The sequence below is a fragment of the Lactuca sativa genome, chromosome 9 (assembly GCF_002870075.4).
Source record: "Lactuca sativa cultivar Salinas chromosome 9, Lsat_Salinas_v11, whole genome shotgun sequence".
NCBI lineage: Eukaryota > Viridiplantae > Streptophyta > Magnoliopsida > Asterales > Asteraceae > Lactuca > Lactuca sativa.
Genome location: NC_056631.2, coordinates 19,593,483 through 19,609,198, shown reverse-complemented (window position 1 = coordinate 19,609,198; position 15,716 = coordinate 19,593,483). Strand labels below are relative to the sequence as shown.

General features: G+C 38.5%; 2 protein-coding genes across 2 annotated transcripts; one reads left to right on the top strand and one right to left on the bottom strand.

Annotated features, from left to right (window-relative positions):
• The first annotated feature begins 11,076 nt into the window (after positions 1–11,076).
• Positions 11,077–13,458, top strand: LOC111876499 (exocyst complex component EXO70B1). Its single transcript, XM_023873027.3, has one exon. The coding sequence runs from the start codon at positions 11,345–11,347 to the stop codon at positions 13,232–13,234; it is 1,890 nt and encodes a 629-aa protein (XP_023728795.1). The 5' UTR covers positions 11,077–11,344; the 3' UTR covers positions 13,235–13,458.
• LOC111876500 (GDSL esterase/lipase At2g30310) lies at positions 13,406–14,800 on the bottom strand. The gene is made up of 3 exons (XM_023873028.3): positions 14,094–14,800; positions 13,754–14,015; positions 13,406–13,654 (listed from the first exon to the last, which is right to left on the bottom strand). The coding sequence occupies exons 1-3, from the start codon at positions 14,700–14,702 to the stop codon at positions 13,467–13,469; spliced, it is 1,059 nt and encodes a 352-aa protein (XP_023728796.1). The 5' UTR covers positions 14,703–14,800; the 3' UTR covers positions 13,406–13,466.
• Positions 14,801–15,716: the final 916 nt, after the last annotated feature.

Sequence of the window (15,716 nt, the reverse complement as noted above, 5' to 3'; positions counted from 1 at the left end):
TTTTCTTCAAGTTTTTATTCATTTTAAGCCCAACTTGGCCTCTCCAAATCCTCCAAACTCACCCGGTTAATAATCTACGCACGCTCGAATGAACTCCCGCATTTTGCAAATTTAAAGTTTATTTCTCTCCAAGCCTTCAAATAACCATCAAGCTCGCTCCATGCATCATCTCCACAATCACCAAGCCTAACATCATTTTTGTCTACGAAATCTCATCGCTTCCCATACGTCCCGAACACTCCCGCTCCGCTAGACCCGAAAACCTACAATTATGCTCACAAGATGCGAAAGTACCCGAAATAGTCATAAAATAACAAAAGGGAAAATATGCATGGAAATTATCTAAATTATGAATGAAATATGCTAAAATAAACTATAAAAAGAAGTAAACAAAACAAACTATCACATTAAATATATAATTTTAATACAAGCGTGTTCTGTACAGTTTTAGACACCAAAAATATAATGTAAATCAAAATAATATGATGAGTCTTGAATACGCTCCATCTTCTCAAAAGCTGGCATCGGTACCTGTCTACTGATGACCTGAGAATACAAGTTATTTTGAAAGAGTTTATCAGCATTAAGCCGGTGAGTTCATAAGTATTTTAGTGTCGATGTTTGTTATTAAAACGTTTGAACGTGTCTCAAGTATAAGTTTGTAAAATGTATGTAAGTGTTTGTAAAAGTGTAAATCTCTCAGAAAAACCTATATTTTCTATTAAAGTAGCCTTCTACCAAGGCTTAACTGTTTTGTATGCTCGTTTGTTGTAAAAGTGTGTAATTTCCCAAGTGTAACTATCATTTAACAAATATAGTTTGTACATTAATGTTTAAGTGAGGTTATCACTAAAAATATGTAATGGGTAAATCATTGTAGTACTGTAGTTTTGTAATATAGGAACTACTGCTATACTAACTACCTTAAACCAGATTTATATTAAGGTATAATGTGATAAATTGCACCATACTATCGACTGGTAACAACGACACACGAATGGTCGTAATAACGGAATGACGTTTGGCACCCGCAGACCTGCAGGTCCGGCTGTAGCTAGCAGCAAGGTGTAGGATAGTCAATCCAGTATAGATCTATACGCAAACTCACGCTCTCCCTCCAAGAGAACTCTGGCTACAACTCGGGACATGACATTTAAGGCATGCTCCGATCCAGTGGATCACAATTGTTAACGTATTCTTGTATATGTAATGTAATGTTTCTCGTTCTAGTATAGTTGTATATGTTCTCATCCTAGTATAGTTGTATATGTTCCCATCCTAGTATAGTTGTATATGTTCTCATCCTACTATAGTTGTATATATTCTCTCTCTAGTATAGTTGTATATGTTGTCTTCCTAGTATAGTTGTATATGTTCTCTTCCTAGTATAGTTGCATATGTTCTAGTAGTAATGTAATGTATAGACTCATGAATGAACTAACTCATTGATCTAGAAGTTGTAGTGGTATGATCCTGCGTTACCCCGATGGTAACTTACTAATGATGTGTCTAGTACGTATGATTTTGGAAGTACTTTTATGTCTATATATGTATATTTGATATATAATTAATATTGAAACGACCTTCGGATGGTTACCCGAAATCCCACCAGACCACATCCAAATCGAGAAAAAAGAAATAGGGCGGATGGCCTTCCTAAGCCTTTTAAACATTGCTTATATATCTATACATATATGGGCATGCAATTTATAAGAAGTAAAACAAAGTTTTAATAAAAGCATTTGATAAGTAAAAGAGTTGGTAAAATGTTTTGAAGTAAAACAGTTTGATAAACAGTTTGAATAGTGATAAATCATTGGTTTTCTAGTTATTAATCACATGTGATTGATGCAATAACTATAAGTATTTAACTTGTATCCCCCCATAAAGTATTTAAAATATTTAAAAGAATTTCAAAGGTTAATTAAAGGGGTATGAACTCACCTGAAGTGAGTGGTTCTGATGACAATGTTGGATTTGGTGCTAGGTGTCAAGTGGTGACTTGAGTACACGCGCGAATCCTATTTAGCATATATTGGCATATATATGGATTTAATTAGTGTTATGAACAACTAATTGATGATTTTGGGACCACCTTAGGGACTAGTAAACACTTATAATGAAGTGTTATAATCACATATGATTGTATAAGGGTTTATAAGGCTACACAAGAGAGTGTATGGCCAAAATACACACTATATGTGTGTGTGCGGCCAGGTGTGCGGCCTAGTGTGCTGCCAACACATGTGTACGGCCCTGTGTGCGGCCATGTGTGCTGCCAGGTGGTGTGTGCTGCCATGTGTGCTGCCAGATGAAGATCTTGGTGTTCTTGGTGTTCTTGGTACCTTTTATGAAGATCTTCAAGGAGAATGGACGATACTTGAGAGGATTTTCGTGTTCTATGTTTGAAGAAATGAAGGAAGTGTGTAAAAATGATTCAAGGGTGGTATATATGTGGGGAGTGTGCGGTTGGGAGGGTGTGAGGCCGCAAACAAGAGTGTGTGGCCGCACACTCCATGTATTGGAGTGTTTGGCCCGGTTTTGATCCCTACACTTTGAGTTAACCCTTTTTAACACTCATACCTTAATTATATCATATTTAGAACGCTTTATTAGACTCTAAAGGGTACTGCCATATAGTAAAATAAGTCTAATATTGGGAAGAATTGAAGAGTGCACGCGAGAAGTTTTTCGGGTTGTCACAAATCATATGGACTATAATATGTTGTTGAGCTTTAGGGTAAGGCCCGTATGAGGGTTTGGGACCAATTTGGAAAATTGAGCCATAAATGGACCATAGTTTGGGCCTTTATGATTATGAGATATTGGGCCAATATAAATGTCAAATGTTTGGATTGGCTAATGTGACATCCCCAAAATCTCGGCCAGAAAAGACCGATTTCATTTATGCTTTTTAAAATAATTTCAGAGTAAATCCTTTTGATTTAAAAGAGTTGCGGAATTTGTTCCCAAAACAAAACATGATAAAATAATATTTATCAAAGCATTTCATCAAGAGATGCATTTTCATTATATAATCAAAACTCGGGATGTCATGTTCCGATACAGACCATAAAGCATAAACGATAACATTACAAGTCATTCAACAAATATATACATATACAGACTTATAAACAAAACAACTTGATGATTCAACCATCTTATGCCCTCGCGCCACTACCTGTAATACAAATAAAACTAAGTGGGTCAGGCTTGGGAGCCTGGTGAGCATATAGGGTTTTCAACCCACAATAAACAAATTATATTTAATTTCACCAACCAATCACTATCCCGATTACCCATTCCCGTTATCCTCACTTTACGTCCCTAAAACAACATCTATCTCAAGGGACCTAATATAGGATTTTCATCGGGACGGACATCACTGCTAAGGGGTTTCCTCAATAATAGATATCCTAAAGGCAACCATGAGGGGGATAAAGTACACTGGTGAACACATCGTTCACAACACCTACAGGTTATGAACCTGCTAGCGTTCCACTGGACTGTCTAGAAAGAGTCCGTGGTCGTTATCCATACTCCGCTGAATAACTAGATCAACAACAACAACATCGAGGCCTCTCATATGTTTATTACACACCAACTATCTACCCATGTTCTACCCAACATATTAGTAGATAAAAATATATATTTTTATACATAGTTTAAAACCTGTATATCATTTTCATTCAATACATATTCCACATAACAGATGAGACACATCCACGTAACACGTATTTCATAGAAAGCAATTCAGATCTATGAGACAGAAGAGAGTGAATATACATTCACACACATAACAACAAAATTATACACATAACACGTATTTCGTATAAAATACTTCATAATCATGCGTTAGAAGAAAGTAACTACACACTCACACATATAAACAACAATATACTTAATACACTCGAACCATGCTTGTATTATTATCGTGTTTATGAAAGGTAGTATACACTCACTTGATCAGAAGATGATCGGACAACACTACGACTTGCAGAAGTAGTAATCCTCAACAGATCTGGAAGATCTCTACAAAAATCGAACTTCTCGCGGGCAGAGCTTCGGATCGGGAAACGCACTTCTCGGGATCTTCGGGATCTCGGGACTTGCTTCGGGGCTCGAGAATAATACCGGGGCTTCGGGGTATTTCTAGCACGCAAAACAATGCAAAACGGGAGAGAGAAGAGAGAAAAATAGCAAAGGAGCTGGCTGCCCTCGCATCCTATTTATAGGAGGCTGGAGCCTCGGAGTACGCGGGGCGTACAGGTCCGAAATCGTCACTGCTTACGTATCCGAAGTCCTCGAGTGCGAGTGTTGACATCCTCGGTGTACGCGGGGCGTAATTCGGATGAGTCCGATGACTCCTCTTCGGATAATACCGGATTTTCCATTTAAAATTAAATACAAAATATTTAATAAACTTCGGAAATTAATATCTTCTTCATACGAACTCCATTTTCGACGTTCTTTATATCCACGCGTAGGTGAGACTACACTCTACAACTTTCGTTTAGACTCCGTCGGCTAATTTTAAATTTATTTTTATTATTAATTATTAATAGGTCGGGACAGAAACTTTCGTTATAAATTCATAACTTCTTCGTTTGACGTCCGTTCTCGCCTAAATTTTTATCGCTTCGAGACCAACAACGAGACCTTCGATCCTCGTTTAGATTGCTTCGGCTAAAAACCGCTCGATCTCAAATCGAGTATTTCAGGCTGCATACCGCTAAGCCGAAACTTCGATAAATCATAACTTCTTCATACGAAGTCAGATTTGGGCGTTCTATATATATTCGGAAACCTCGTTTCAACTACTACGACATTATCCAAAGATATTAAGTTTATTTTACACTTAAATTTTGACGCTTATTTTTATTCTTAATTAATCAAACCACATAATTAAGCAATTAAGCACAAAACACATAATACTCAATTAATACACTCTTATTATTTCAAAACGGGTTACAAAGGTTAACATAGACTATTATATTGCTAAAAATGGCAAGCCCGGAAACACAGGCGTTACAGCTAAATGGTTGGTCCTTTTAATAAGACCACGTAAAGGTTTGGGCCAATTTGGAAAATTGGGCAATATGTTGGGTTTTGATTCCTAATTTGACTTTTGGGCCTTTAGATTGGGCCTTGGGCTTGAATCAAGCCAAGATAGGGTAATATAGCCTATTACTCCAAGAAATTATGGTTATGTGTTGGGACCCAAATATTAATTGGGTGATGTTTTGATATTAATAGTTCGGGAATCTGTCATCCAGCAGTTGGGGTTGTGTCTGCGGGACTTCAACAATGGGAGGTGAATTACCTTTCAGTAAAAGTGGGTCTAAGGCCACAATGTGGTTCACTAGTAGGAGTTTTTGTTAGATGATTGTCTTTGTGATAATTATCCGGTATGTCATTATCTGTTATATTTTTTGTGTGCTAGGATGGTTTGTGATACATGTTATTAGTAGTAGGGGCGAAATAGTCCCCGGATACTGGTTGAAAGATACCGAAGGGGTCGTTAGAACTCATGCATGCGTAGCAGTACGTTATGTTACGTTATTATGTGGTAGTGGTAGGGGTGAAATAGTCCTCGGTTACCGTTTGAAAGATATCGAATGGGAGGTCAGCTCCCGGATACCGGTTGAAAGATACCAAAAGGGTAGGTCGGGTACCCAAGTATGTCTGTCAGTATATTTATATATGCTATGTTATGTTATTATATGGTAGTGGTAGGGGTGAAATAGTCCCCATTATCCGGTTGAAACAGACCGAAGGGGAGACCAACACCCAAATATGCTAGGTAGTTATCCGGTTGAAAGAGACCGAATGGGAGGCCAACACCCATTATGCTAGGCAGTTATCCATTTGAAAGAGACAGAAGGGGAGGCCAGCACCCCATATATGCTAGATAGTTATCCGGTTGAAATAGACAGAAGGGGAGGTCGGCACCTAGATATGATTGGCTATGTATGTTACTGTATGGTATGTGGTATGATAGGGGAACTCACTAAGCTTTGTGCTTACGATTCTCATTTTTGGTTTCAGGTACTTTGTTTTCAAAGGAAAGGAGTCGACGATCACAGCGCATCACACTATGATTTTCCGCAAATGAGATATTTGGGATTACACTCTGATATTATTATATGATAACATGTTTTGATTACTGACACTTTGGTCTTGACATGTGATGTTATTATGAATGTTTTTATATTGTTGGTTTTATATAACTTAATTAAAAACGAAATTTTTGGTCTTAAATTTTAGGATGTTACAAGTTGGTATTAGACCCTTGGTTTGAGGGATTCGGGCACACTCTCGGGTGCGTCTGAACTCAAACTAAGGACTTGGTATGAAAATTTTCAAAAGTAAAATCATTTTATAAAAAGAAGTTTGAAAAGAATTTGAAAGAGAAAAGAACTTTGAAAAGAACAAGGTGTGTGATGCGTGCAATCAGTCGAGCTCAAGTAAGTTTTTCCCAATATACCCATACATGTTATGTTATGATCCGATATGATTATGAGATATGGATGTTAGATTAGGGCTAAGGATCTAGGAAGGATGCCTTATATGCCTATTGTATGTGCTTGTAGACTTGCATGCTAGTACTGATCGGTAAGTGATAGGATAACCTGTTTAGGTTATGCCTGATTGTATGAGCCTTTGAATTGCATGTACAGATTCTTGATTAGAGGATATAATGGTTTGATTGGAGTATGATGGTTAGATTTTCCATTGTCTGAATGTTGCTTGCTTCGTGCTTTGTGGGACTCTTAGTGATGTGAGTTAGTTACTAAGTGAATAGGTTAAGTTACATGGGACACGGGCCAGACAATCTCATAGTGATGGACTTGACCCTATTGCGCAACTCTTGTCTGAGTCCAACCGTTTTAGGGATGGGTCTCTTACTCGAAGGCAATGTCGTAGAACTCACTACTCGGTACCTGCTCGACCAACTAGGGAGTAGCGAGTACTTGGGAGTACTCGGAGAGTACTCAGATTCGGTAATTCATGTAGAAATATTTTTAGGAAAATTATATATGTCAAAATCATAAGTTAAAATCATAATTTGATTGAAATATATAACAAAATCAAATACATGTCAATACATAAAAACTGAAATACACACAATTATATCACTTCGTGAATAATTATTGAAAATTTAAGATATATATGTAGTAATAATCACATGTGTGTGTTAAATAATAAATCATTAAGTGTATTATACATATTAATCTTGAAATTCTTGATTTTTTCTCATTTTATTACAATTTTGGCCCTTTGACCGAGTTTAACCGATTTTGACCGAGTTGGCCGAGTTTGACCGAGTAGGCCCGCGTTAGAGAGATGTTGACCGATTTTTACCGAGTTTGAATTAATCCGAGTTTTTTTTACCAAGTTCATATTACTTACCTTGGTGGAGGGCCGATTCCGAGTAATCAGCCGAGTACTCAAGTTTTGCAACACTGCTCGAAGGATTATATGATCTTTGTTGCATGTGGCTATATTCGTAAGGTAGCTAGTTGACATTGCTAGGAATCTTTCAGTATGTAGCACCTGGTTCTTGGTACGTATTCTTTGTAATTAACTCTTTAAATATTTGCATTTTTGGCCTTGGACTCGGCGAGTTGAAGGACTAACTCGCCGAGTAGAAGCGGGATAAGACGCGGGACTTAAGTGATGGACTCGGCGAGTAGGTACTGTTCGGACAAAAACCCTAATCCGCGGGTTTGCACCCTATTTAAGTAATGTTATGACGGCCATATTGTCCCTTATGCTCCTCAAAACACTTCTCATTGAAACCCTAGCCGTTTGTGCTTTGTCGAGGCCGTTTTTGGTGTTCTTGTGTGGTTGTTAAGCTTGGAAGGAAGGAAGGAGCTTGGAACTTGAGTTGGGACCAGTAGATCCAGGGATTTTACTTCATTTTCAGCAGCTTCAAGGTATAATGCCTCTGTCTTGACTCATCCATGTGTTTATTCATCTTTAACTTGGGATCTCTTTGGATTTCTAAGTCATAGTTCGGATTTGGAAGTGTTGAGTGAGTTTTGACTTTCAGATCTGGACCTTAAGAGGGGTCTCATGGCATAAACATGCCAACTTTAGGGCCATGAGAGCCCTATGTACATTGTAGGGCACTTTATATGGATTTTTGAGCTAAAAACCCCATGCATGTGCATCAAGTTTGGAACTTTATGTATAAAGTGAACATTAGGAGGCCAGATCTATGGTTTTGGTGTGTTAGATCTCATTGAAATCGATTGTATGAAATTGGTCAAGATTGGACTCGGCGAGTGCATGAGCGGACTCGGCGAGTCCAAGGCAATCTTCTTGCGGATGAAGATGAACTCGACGAGTTGTTCATACAACTCGGCGAGTCAAGACCAAGACTTGTTTATCAGTTGAAGATGAACTCGACGAGTTGTTCATACAACTCGGCGAGTCGGATGAAGATTCAGTCGATGTCCATTAGAAGGAAAACTTGTAGAGTCATCGCCTAACTTGACGAGTAGAGACGAGTGTAAGAGCAAATGGAAGGATAGGGACTCGGCGAGTTGGCAAGCCAACTCGGCGAATCAGGTCAACTGGTAGTTGAATTTGACCTTGACTTGGTCGGGGGTAAAGTAGTCATTGCAGTGTTTGATGGACTATTTTGTGGGAATTACAGCTGGAGGATTTCCGGAGCCGCAGTAGCAGATAGACAGTTCCCGCGCAGATCAGCAGCTACTTCGAGGTGAGTTACCCTCCAGTAGCGGTGGGTCTACGGCCACAATGTCGGCCCAATAGTAGGAGTTGTATGATTAGGTGATTGTCTATGTGATATTCATCTAAGTTTGCTACTACCTGATATGTTCACGTGCTAGTATTATATGATGCTATGTGCTAGTGACAGTAAGGGAGATAGTCCTCAGATTTCCGGTCGATAGGCCCGAATGGGTAGTCATGCCTAACCTTGCTAGATAGATTATGTGATATGTGTTATGCGGTGGTAGTAGGGGTGAAATAGTCCCCAGTATCCGGTCGAGAGGACCGAAGGGGAGACCAGCACCCGGATATGCTAGTCAGCATCCGGTCGAGAGGACCGAAGGGGAGGCCAGCACCCAGATATGCTAGCCAGTATCCGGTCGAGAGGACCGAAAGGGTAGGTCGGGCACCCAGATATGCCTGACAATATATGTATGTTATGTGGTTGTATTGTATGTGGTACGATGTGGGAACTCACTAAGCTTCGTGCTTACAGTTTTCAGTTTTGGTTTTAAGTACCTCTTCATCGAAAGCTGAAGGAGCTGGCACGGTAGCGGCACATCATACACACACACACTGTTTTCCGTTTTACGAACTTGTTCTGAGATTTGTACTCTGATATTGGGTTGTTTTCATATTTTGTTTTCAGACACGATGTATGTTATGAAATAGCTTGATCAGACAATGTTTTATTTACAAATGTTTTCCAAAGTATTGATTTTAAAAATGAAATTTTTGGGCGTGAAATTTGGTTCGTTACACAGTAGCTGAGGACTGGGTGAGTTCGGGAACCTGGGAAAGCCTATGATATGTTTCAGTTGGCTAGTAGTGAGGTTTAATGAGACTTTGATGTATTAGGTTGAGGAAGTGACTTGGAGGATTCGAGAGGATTGCTGAGGAAAGTATGGATAGGTGTGGAAGGTAGTATTGGGCCCATACTACTGAAAGCACATGATCCATACTCGAATCAGTGAGAGTCTTGGAGAATTTGAGAAGCTTCGGGGAGTAGTTTGTGACCCGGTTTGGGGACATATGATGTTCCAGCTGTTGCAGCTCGGCCATTGGCAAGTGAGCTAGTGGGCGTGACATGGTGTCAGACCCTAAAGGATATGACTTCCAAACGTTTGCAAATGCGAGATCAATTTGGAGCACTTTGAGAATAGAGGGTCGTGTCAGGTGTATATAGTAGGGGTCCCGGGGAGAGATCCAAGACTTCTGATCATCGGGTGAAAGGCCAGTAGGGCCGGAGTTAGTGAAGCGCGTGCAGGAAAGTACACAAGTGATTCATTATCTTTGTTAAGTAGTTAAGGGAAGTGATTCATTTTTCAATATTACACTGGTACAAATTTAAAATCATGCCGTTATTATTATTATTATTATTATTATTATTATTATTATTATTATTATTATTATTATTATTTTTGGGAAAATACTAATCTCGTCAGATATACTAATTACCGATCTAAAATTAGCAAAAAAAAAAAAAATACATTAGCCAAAACTAGCCTACGAAATAGTAGATAGGTTAGGGTTGACTACGGTCAACCTTCGAAAACTACTATTTCGTCGCAATAGACTACTCTTTCGTGCCCGTCTACTGTTTTGTGGCCCATTGACCCATAGTATATAATGTCTTATTTTCCAGTTTAGGTTACTTTTTCCTCATTCTTTTTTCCATTGTCTACTATTTTTTCTCAATAGAGCACCCGAAGAACAAGGAGATACATCCATTTTTAATCAAAATTTTACCGTATTGTCGATTAGGAGTAGTTTTTGTATATGGGGATAACTTTTTTTTTTTTGAAAAAACTGAAAAAAAAATTAAAACCGTAGGTTTTTTACGAAACTTACAGTGTACAAGTCCACAATGCACAAAATCATAGCTTTTTAACCCAAAACCGTAGACTTTCCAAAACCGTAGTTTTCATTAGAAAAAAAAAACCGTAGATTTAACCCAAAACCGCAAGCTACAGTTTGGGAAACCGTATTTTATAGAGAGAAAACCGTAGGTTTTAAAAAAACCTATGGTTTTATATCTTCAAAGTGATTTTTTTTTTTAAATTTTTATACTAAACACGAAACAGTAGACGAATTAATGAAACAATAGATGATTCTAAAAACCTACGGTTTTATGGGTTATTTTGGGACAATTCCTAATTTTTGGCTAAAAATGGTTAATTATTTTTTTAAGTTGGCTAGATTAGTAATTAATTTTTTTTAAGAAAAATTGATATAAAAGAGACAAGAATAATATGAAAAGGACAATAATTATATAGTTTTAATCATTGAAATATTTGATAATTATAAAAAACGAATTCACAATGCAACATATTTTGATTAAAGAATTTGTCAATTGGGCGAGTGACTGAGTGAGTGGTCTTCTTCCTCCCCTCTTCCCCTTTCAAACCCTCATCGCCTTTGTTTACTATTTTATTTCTTTCACAGAATCCGCGTATTCCATGAACTTTCTCGTGATCCCATCCATCTCTCTTCAATTCTGCAACCACAAAAGCATCTTAATCTCCCACTTGCGCACTCGCAAACCCTAGATTTTATAACCATCCAGGATTTTGATTCCTATTTTTCATAACCAACTCCAATAATGGCTGAAAATGGCGAAGAGAAGCTCATTGCCGTTGCCCGTCACATTGCTAAAACTCTAGGCCACACAGACAATGCCATGACTGATGACATACTCCAAATCTTCTCTAACTTCGATGGAAGATTACGCGAGAAGCTCAATGAAAACTTAAACGACGGAGACGATTCACGAAACGGTGTAGCTGCGCTTGATCAAACCCTTAAATCTCTCGATCGTCAGATCTCTAGATACGTCACGGTTGACCACCCGATTTGGTCAGATTCCGCCGACGCGTCTACCTTTCTTGACGCTGTCGATGAACTCGTTGCCGCGATCCGGGAGTGGACGCCGATGGCAGCTGATAAAGCAGTCACGGCGTGCCTTGACCGAGCCGAGGATCTACTCCAACAGTGTATGTTTCGGCTTGAGGAGGAGTTTAAGCTGCTAATGGAACGCGGCGGCGCTGATCCCTTCGAGAATACAGACGGAGGTGGCGGTGCTTATGTAGATTCTGATGATGAAGAAGACAATGATGAGTACGATGAAGCAGAGATTCCGGTAGCGCATCCGGTGTCGGACTACAACATCATAATTGACGCTCTCCCATCCGGTACGATCAACGATTTACACGAGATCTCGAAAAGAATGGTCGGTGCGGGGTATGGAAAGGAGTGCTCACTCGCTTACAGCTCATGCCGGAGGGATTTTTTAGAAGAAAGCCTCTCGAGATTAGGTTTTTCAGGGTTGCAAAAATCAAATGCAGCTCTTGAAGATGATGATAACGAAGTCGAAATCGACAAGTGGATCAAAGCAATCAACATGGCTGTTCGAGTGTTTTACCCTAGCGAACGCCGCCTCTGCGACCGTGTTTTTGGGTACTCCTCCTCCACCGCTGCTGCAGCTGATCTATCTTTCATGGAGGCGTGTAGAATTTCCTCTATGGAGCTCCTTAATTTTGCCAATGGAATCGCAATGGGTAGCAGAGCACCAGATAGACTGTTCAAAATTCTTGACGTTTATGAAGCTGTGAAGGATTTAATGCCTGAATTCGAGGTACTATTTGCTGATCAATACTGTCTGTTCATTAGAAACGAAGCTATAAGAGTTTGGAAAAGATTAGGGGAGTCGATCAGAGGAATTTTCATGGAATTAGAGAATTTAATCCGCCGTGATCCAGCCAAAGCTGCTGTTCCTGGTGGAGGTCTTCACCCCATAACCCGTTATGTCATGAATTACCTCCGAGCTGCATGTTCTAGACCAACCCTAGAACAAGTTTTTGATGAAAACGTTGTTCCTCCAGTGGGTGTCGATAGATCATTCTCACCATCTTCTCCATTAGCAGTACAAATCGCCTGGATAATGGAAGTTCTAGAAAGCAATATAGAGTCAAAGTCTAAAATCTACAGAGACCCTGCTTTATCATCTGTTTTCATGATGAACAATGGAAGGTATATTGTCAAAAAGGTCAAAGATGATGAACTGGGTTCACTTCTAGGAGATGATTGGATCCGAAAACACGTAGGAAAAGTGCGACAATATCATGTGAATTACCAAAGAAATTCATGGAATAAGATACTCAACACTTTGAAACTGGACAACAATAACTTATCTCCCAATGTTGCCTCCAAGTCCTTCAAAGAGAAACTTAAGCTATTTAACTCTCATTTCGAGGAGATTTGTAGAAATCAATCAACATGGGCTATATTTGATGAGCAGTTAAAAGAGGAATTGAAGCTTTCGGTGAATGGAGCTTTGCTCCCTGCTTATAAAACTTTTCTTGCCAGGTTTCTTAATATTCAAGATATTGCAAAATATGCAGAGAAACATGTTAAGTTCAATGTTGAAGACGTTGAAGAACGAATCAATGGCTTGTTTCAAGGAACTGCTGTTTCTGGAAGTGGTCGGAAATGATAATCCCACAAGTAAGCCAAGCCACTCTTGTTTTTTATTTTATTTTTTTGTTTCAGTTTTGTATCATACTGTCTTATGTATGCATAATGCTCTAGCATAGTGTATGTTTTATGCCATGTAACATTTGTTAAATTTTGGCCATTTGTATGCGGTTAATCTCAGATCCATCGATGCCCAAATATTTTAACTGTTTATGGAAGCTAAAATAGAATTGTTTCTGTGTATTTTCATTCTACAACTTGTCAAGGATTTGTTTCTTGATGCATTCAGTAACATAGCCATAAGCCTTTTCACTAGGATGAATACTATCAAAAAACAAATATTCAGAAGAGTTTTGACATAGTGGAGTCACTGGGGTGCATATAGGCCCCGCTTCCACCAACCCTGTCCCACAGCATCCAATCATCGTTTCACGAAAACCTAAAACATATAACAGCTATTAGTAATGAATCTAAGCTAAGCGACACATGGTTGAATCTCAGCTGTCAAAAAAAAAAGTGTTAAGAATTATAAACATACCGTATTTTTCTGGATTATTAATAATATCCATCAGTGGGTTGTATACATCTGCATATACGATCCTACTTCCTTTAAGAGACGTTTGTATACGAGGCAAGAATTGTAGAAGCTTCTTGTTATAGGCTTGAGCTTCCACATTTTGTTCCTCAACACATGTTCTTCCAAATCGTCTGTGAAACTTGGATGTAATTTGAATCGGTAGACAACCAATAGGAGGAAGCCCGGTTATTACCAGTGTACGACTACCGAGTTTGTAAAGCTCCTGCAAAAAGTTGATTCAAATTATCAAACATATTCATACATACATGAACATATTCATATACATAGACTATAGGATGACCTTAATGAAGTTATGGAGCATTTGTATGATGAATTCTTGGTAATTATTGATGTCGAATACGGTTCTTCTTGTTGGAATGTCATAGAAGTTGAAAATAAAGTCATTAGTGCCTGCGCTAACACTAACCAAAGCATGGTTTATGATTCTCTCTGCCTCTTCTTTTCCGAATATCTTGTCGAGCATCTGGGTGTAGTTCTTGAAATAAATAAGTTGTTGAGACAGTGGTAAAACTCGAGTGATGTCAGCGGTGAGGTTATCGTATCCGGTTCCAGCGGAAGCAAAACAGACACCTGTACGCAGTTCATTGGCGGGGATATCTGGCTGTAGGAAGGGTGGAATCGTCTGTTTTACCCCTAGGACTAGGAGAGACGCCAACAAGTCGACGGCTAGCTTCCCGTTTGAAAATCTGCCTGTGGGAATACGACCCGGGAAGTCTTTTCCATAAGGGTAATGGTTGGCTTTGATAGGGGTAGTTATGTAATTGTTGTTGCCTGTGTCGACAGTTGAATCACCAAATATGAGAATAGCGGGAAACTTTTTGTGGGGTGAGATTGATGGGACGTGCAATAGTAATATCAGGAAGAAGAAAAAACGGAGATGAAGAAGCATTGTGAAACATTTGATTTTGATTTTGATTTGATTTCTTAAAATGAAACAGGAGAAGGTTATTTATATATAATATATATATTGATTATGACGGTATAAAAGTTTTGTTGGAGTAGAAGTAAAACAGTTAAGAACCTAAAAGTAAAGATTATTGACTTGTACCATGAGCAGTAGAAGCTGTACCTTGCTTTGCTTTGATTTGGGTTTTCTCCCAAGAAAAGAAAAGGCTGGTCTTTAGGAAGGAACACTGTTGAATGATATTGTGAAACCTTAAAGAAAGAAAGAAAGAGGAAAGTAGGTATAGCTTTAATGGCTTGTAACCTCATGCAATGGGACTTGTACCACATGGACATGGGCTCTGCAACATATCTTATCTGACCTGACCTAATCTGCTCTTGTGAACGCTGCAAAGTCGCAACTGACTGCCATGTGATTGATTGCCTCTCATTTGAGCCATCGCTCACGATTAACATTTAATTTGTCACAGAGTGGTGGTGTGCTTGCTTACTGCAATTTTTTTGTTGGTCTAAAATAGAACCAATAAAAAATCTTCACGTTTATGGAGGTGATCAATGCCATTCATTATGCGGATGTATCCATTAACCTATGTATAATGTATATGGAATATAGTATATTTTACCGTTTATTTTTTTTATTTTGGGGTTAATCTAATACTAACAGGGAAGGGAACCGGTTCAAATGGAGACCACAAAAATATGTGAAAACTAATCATTCACAATTAAGTGATGTGAATATGATAATAGCTGATATTCATCATTTACATAAAAATCATCATAAATAAACAAACAAATATCAAATGATTTCTTGTTGTATATCATTTGAATCATACATTAATCCAATATTTGGTTTGGTTTAATCATTAATGGTTGTGTACTAATTTTTGGAAAGTTTTGTATGTTGGTTGTCATTTCCCAGCATCATTAGTTTACTTTACATGTTAGGTGTCTACACACATGCAGCTTTATATAAAATAAGAATGGCATCACGTAAATACGG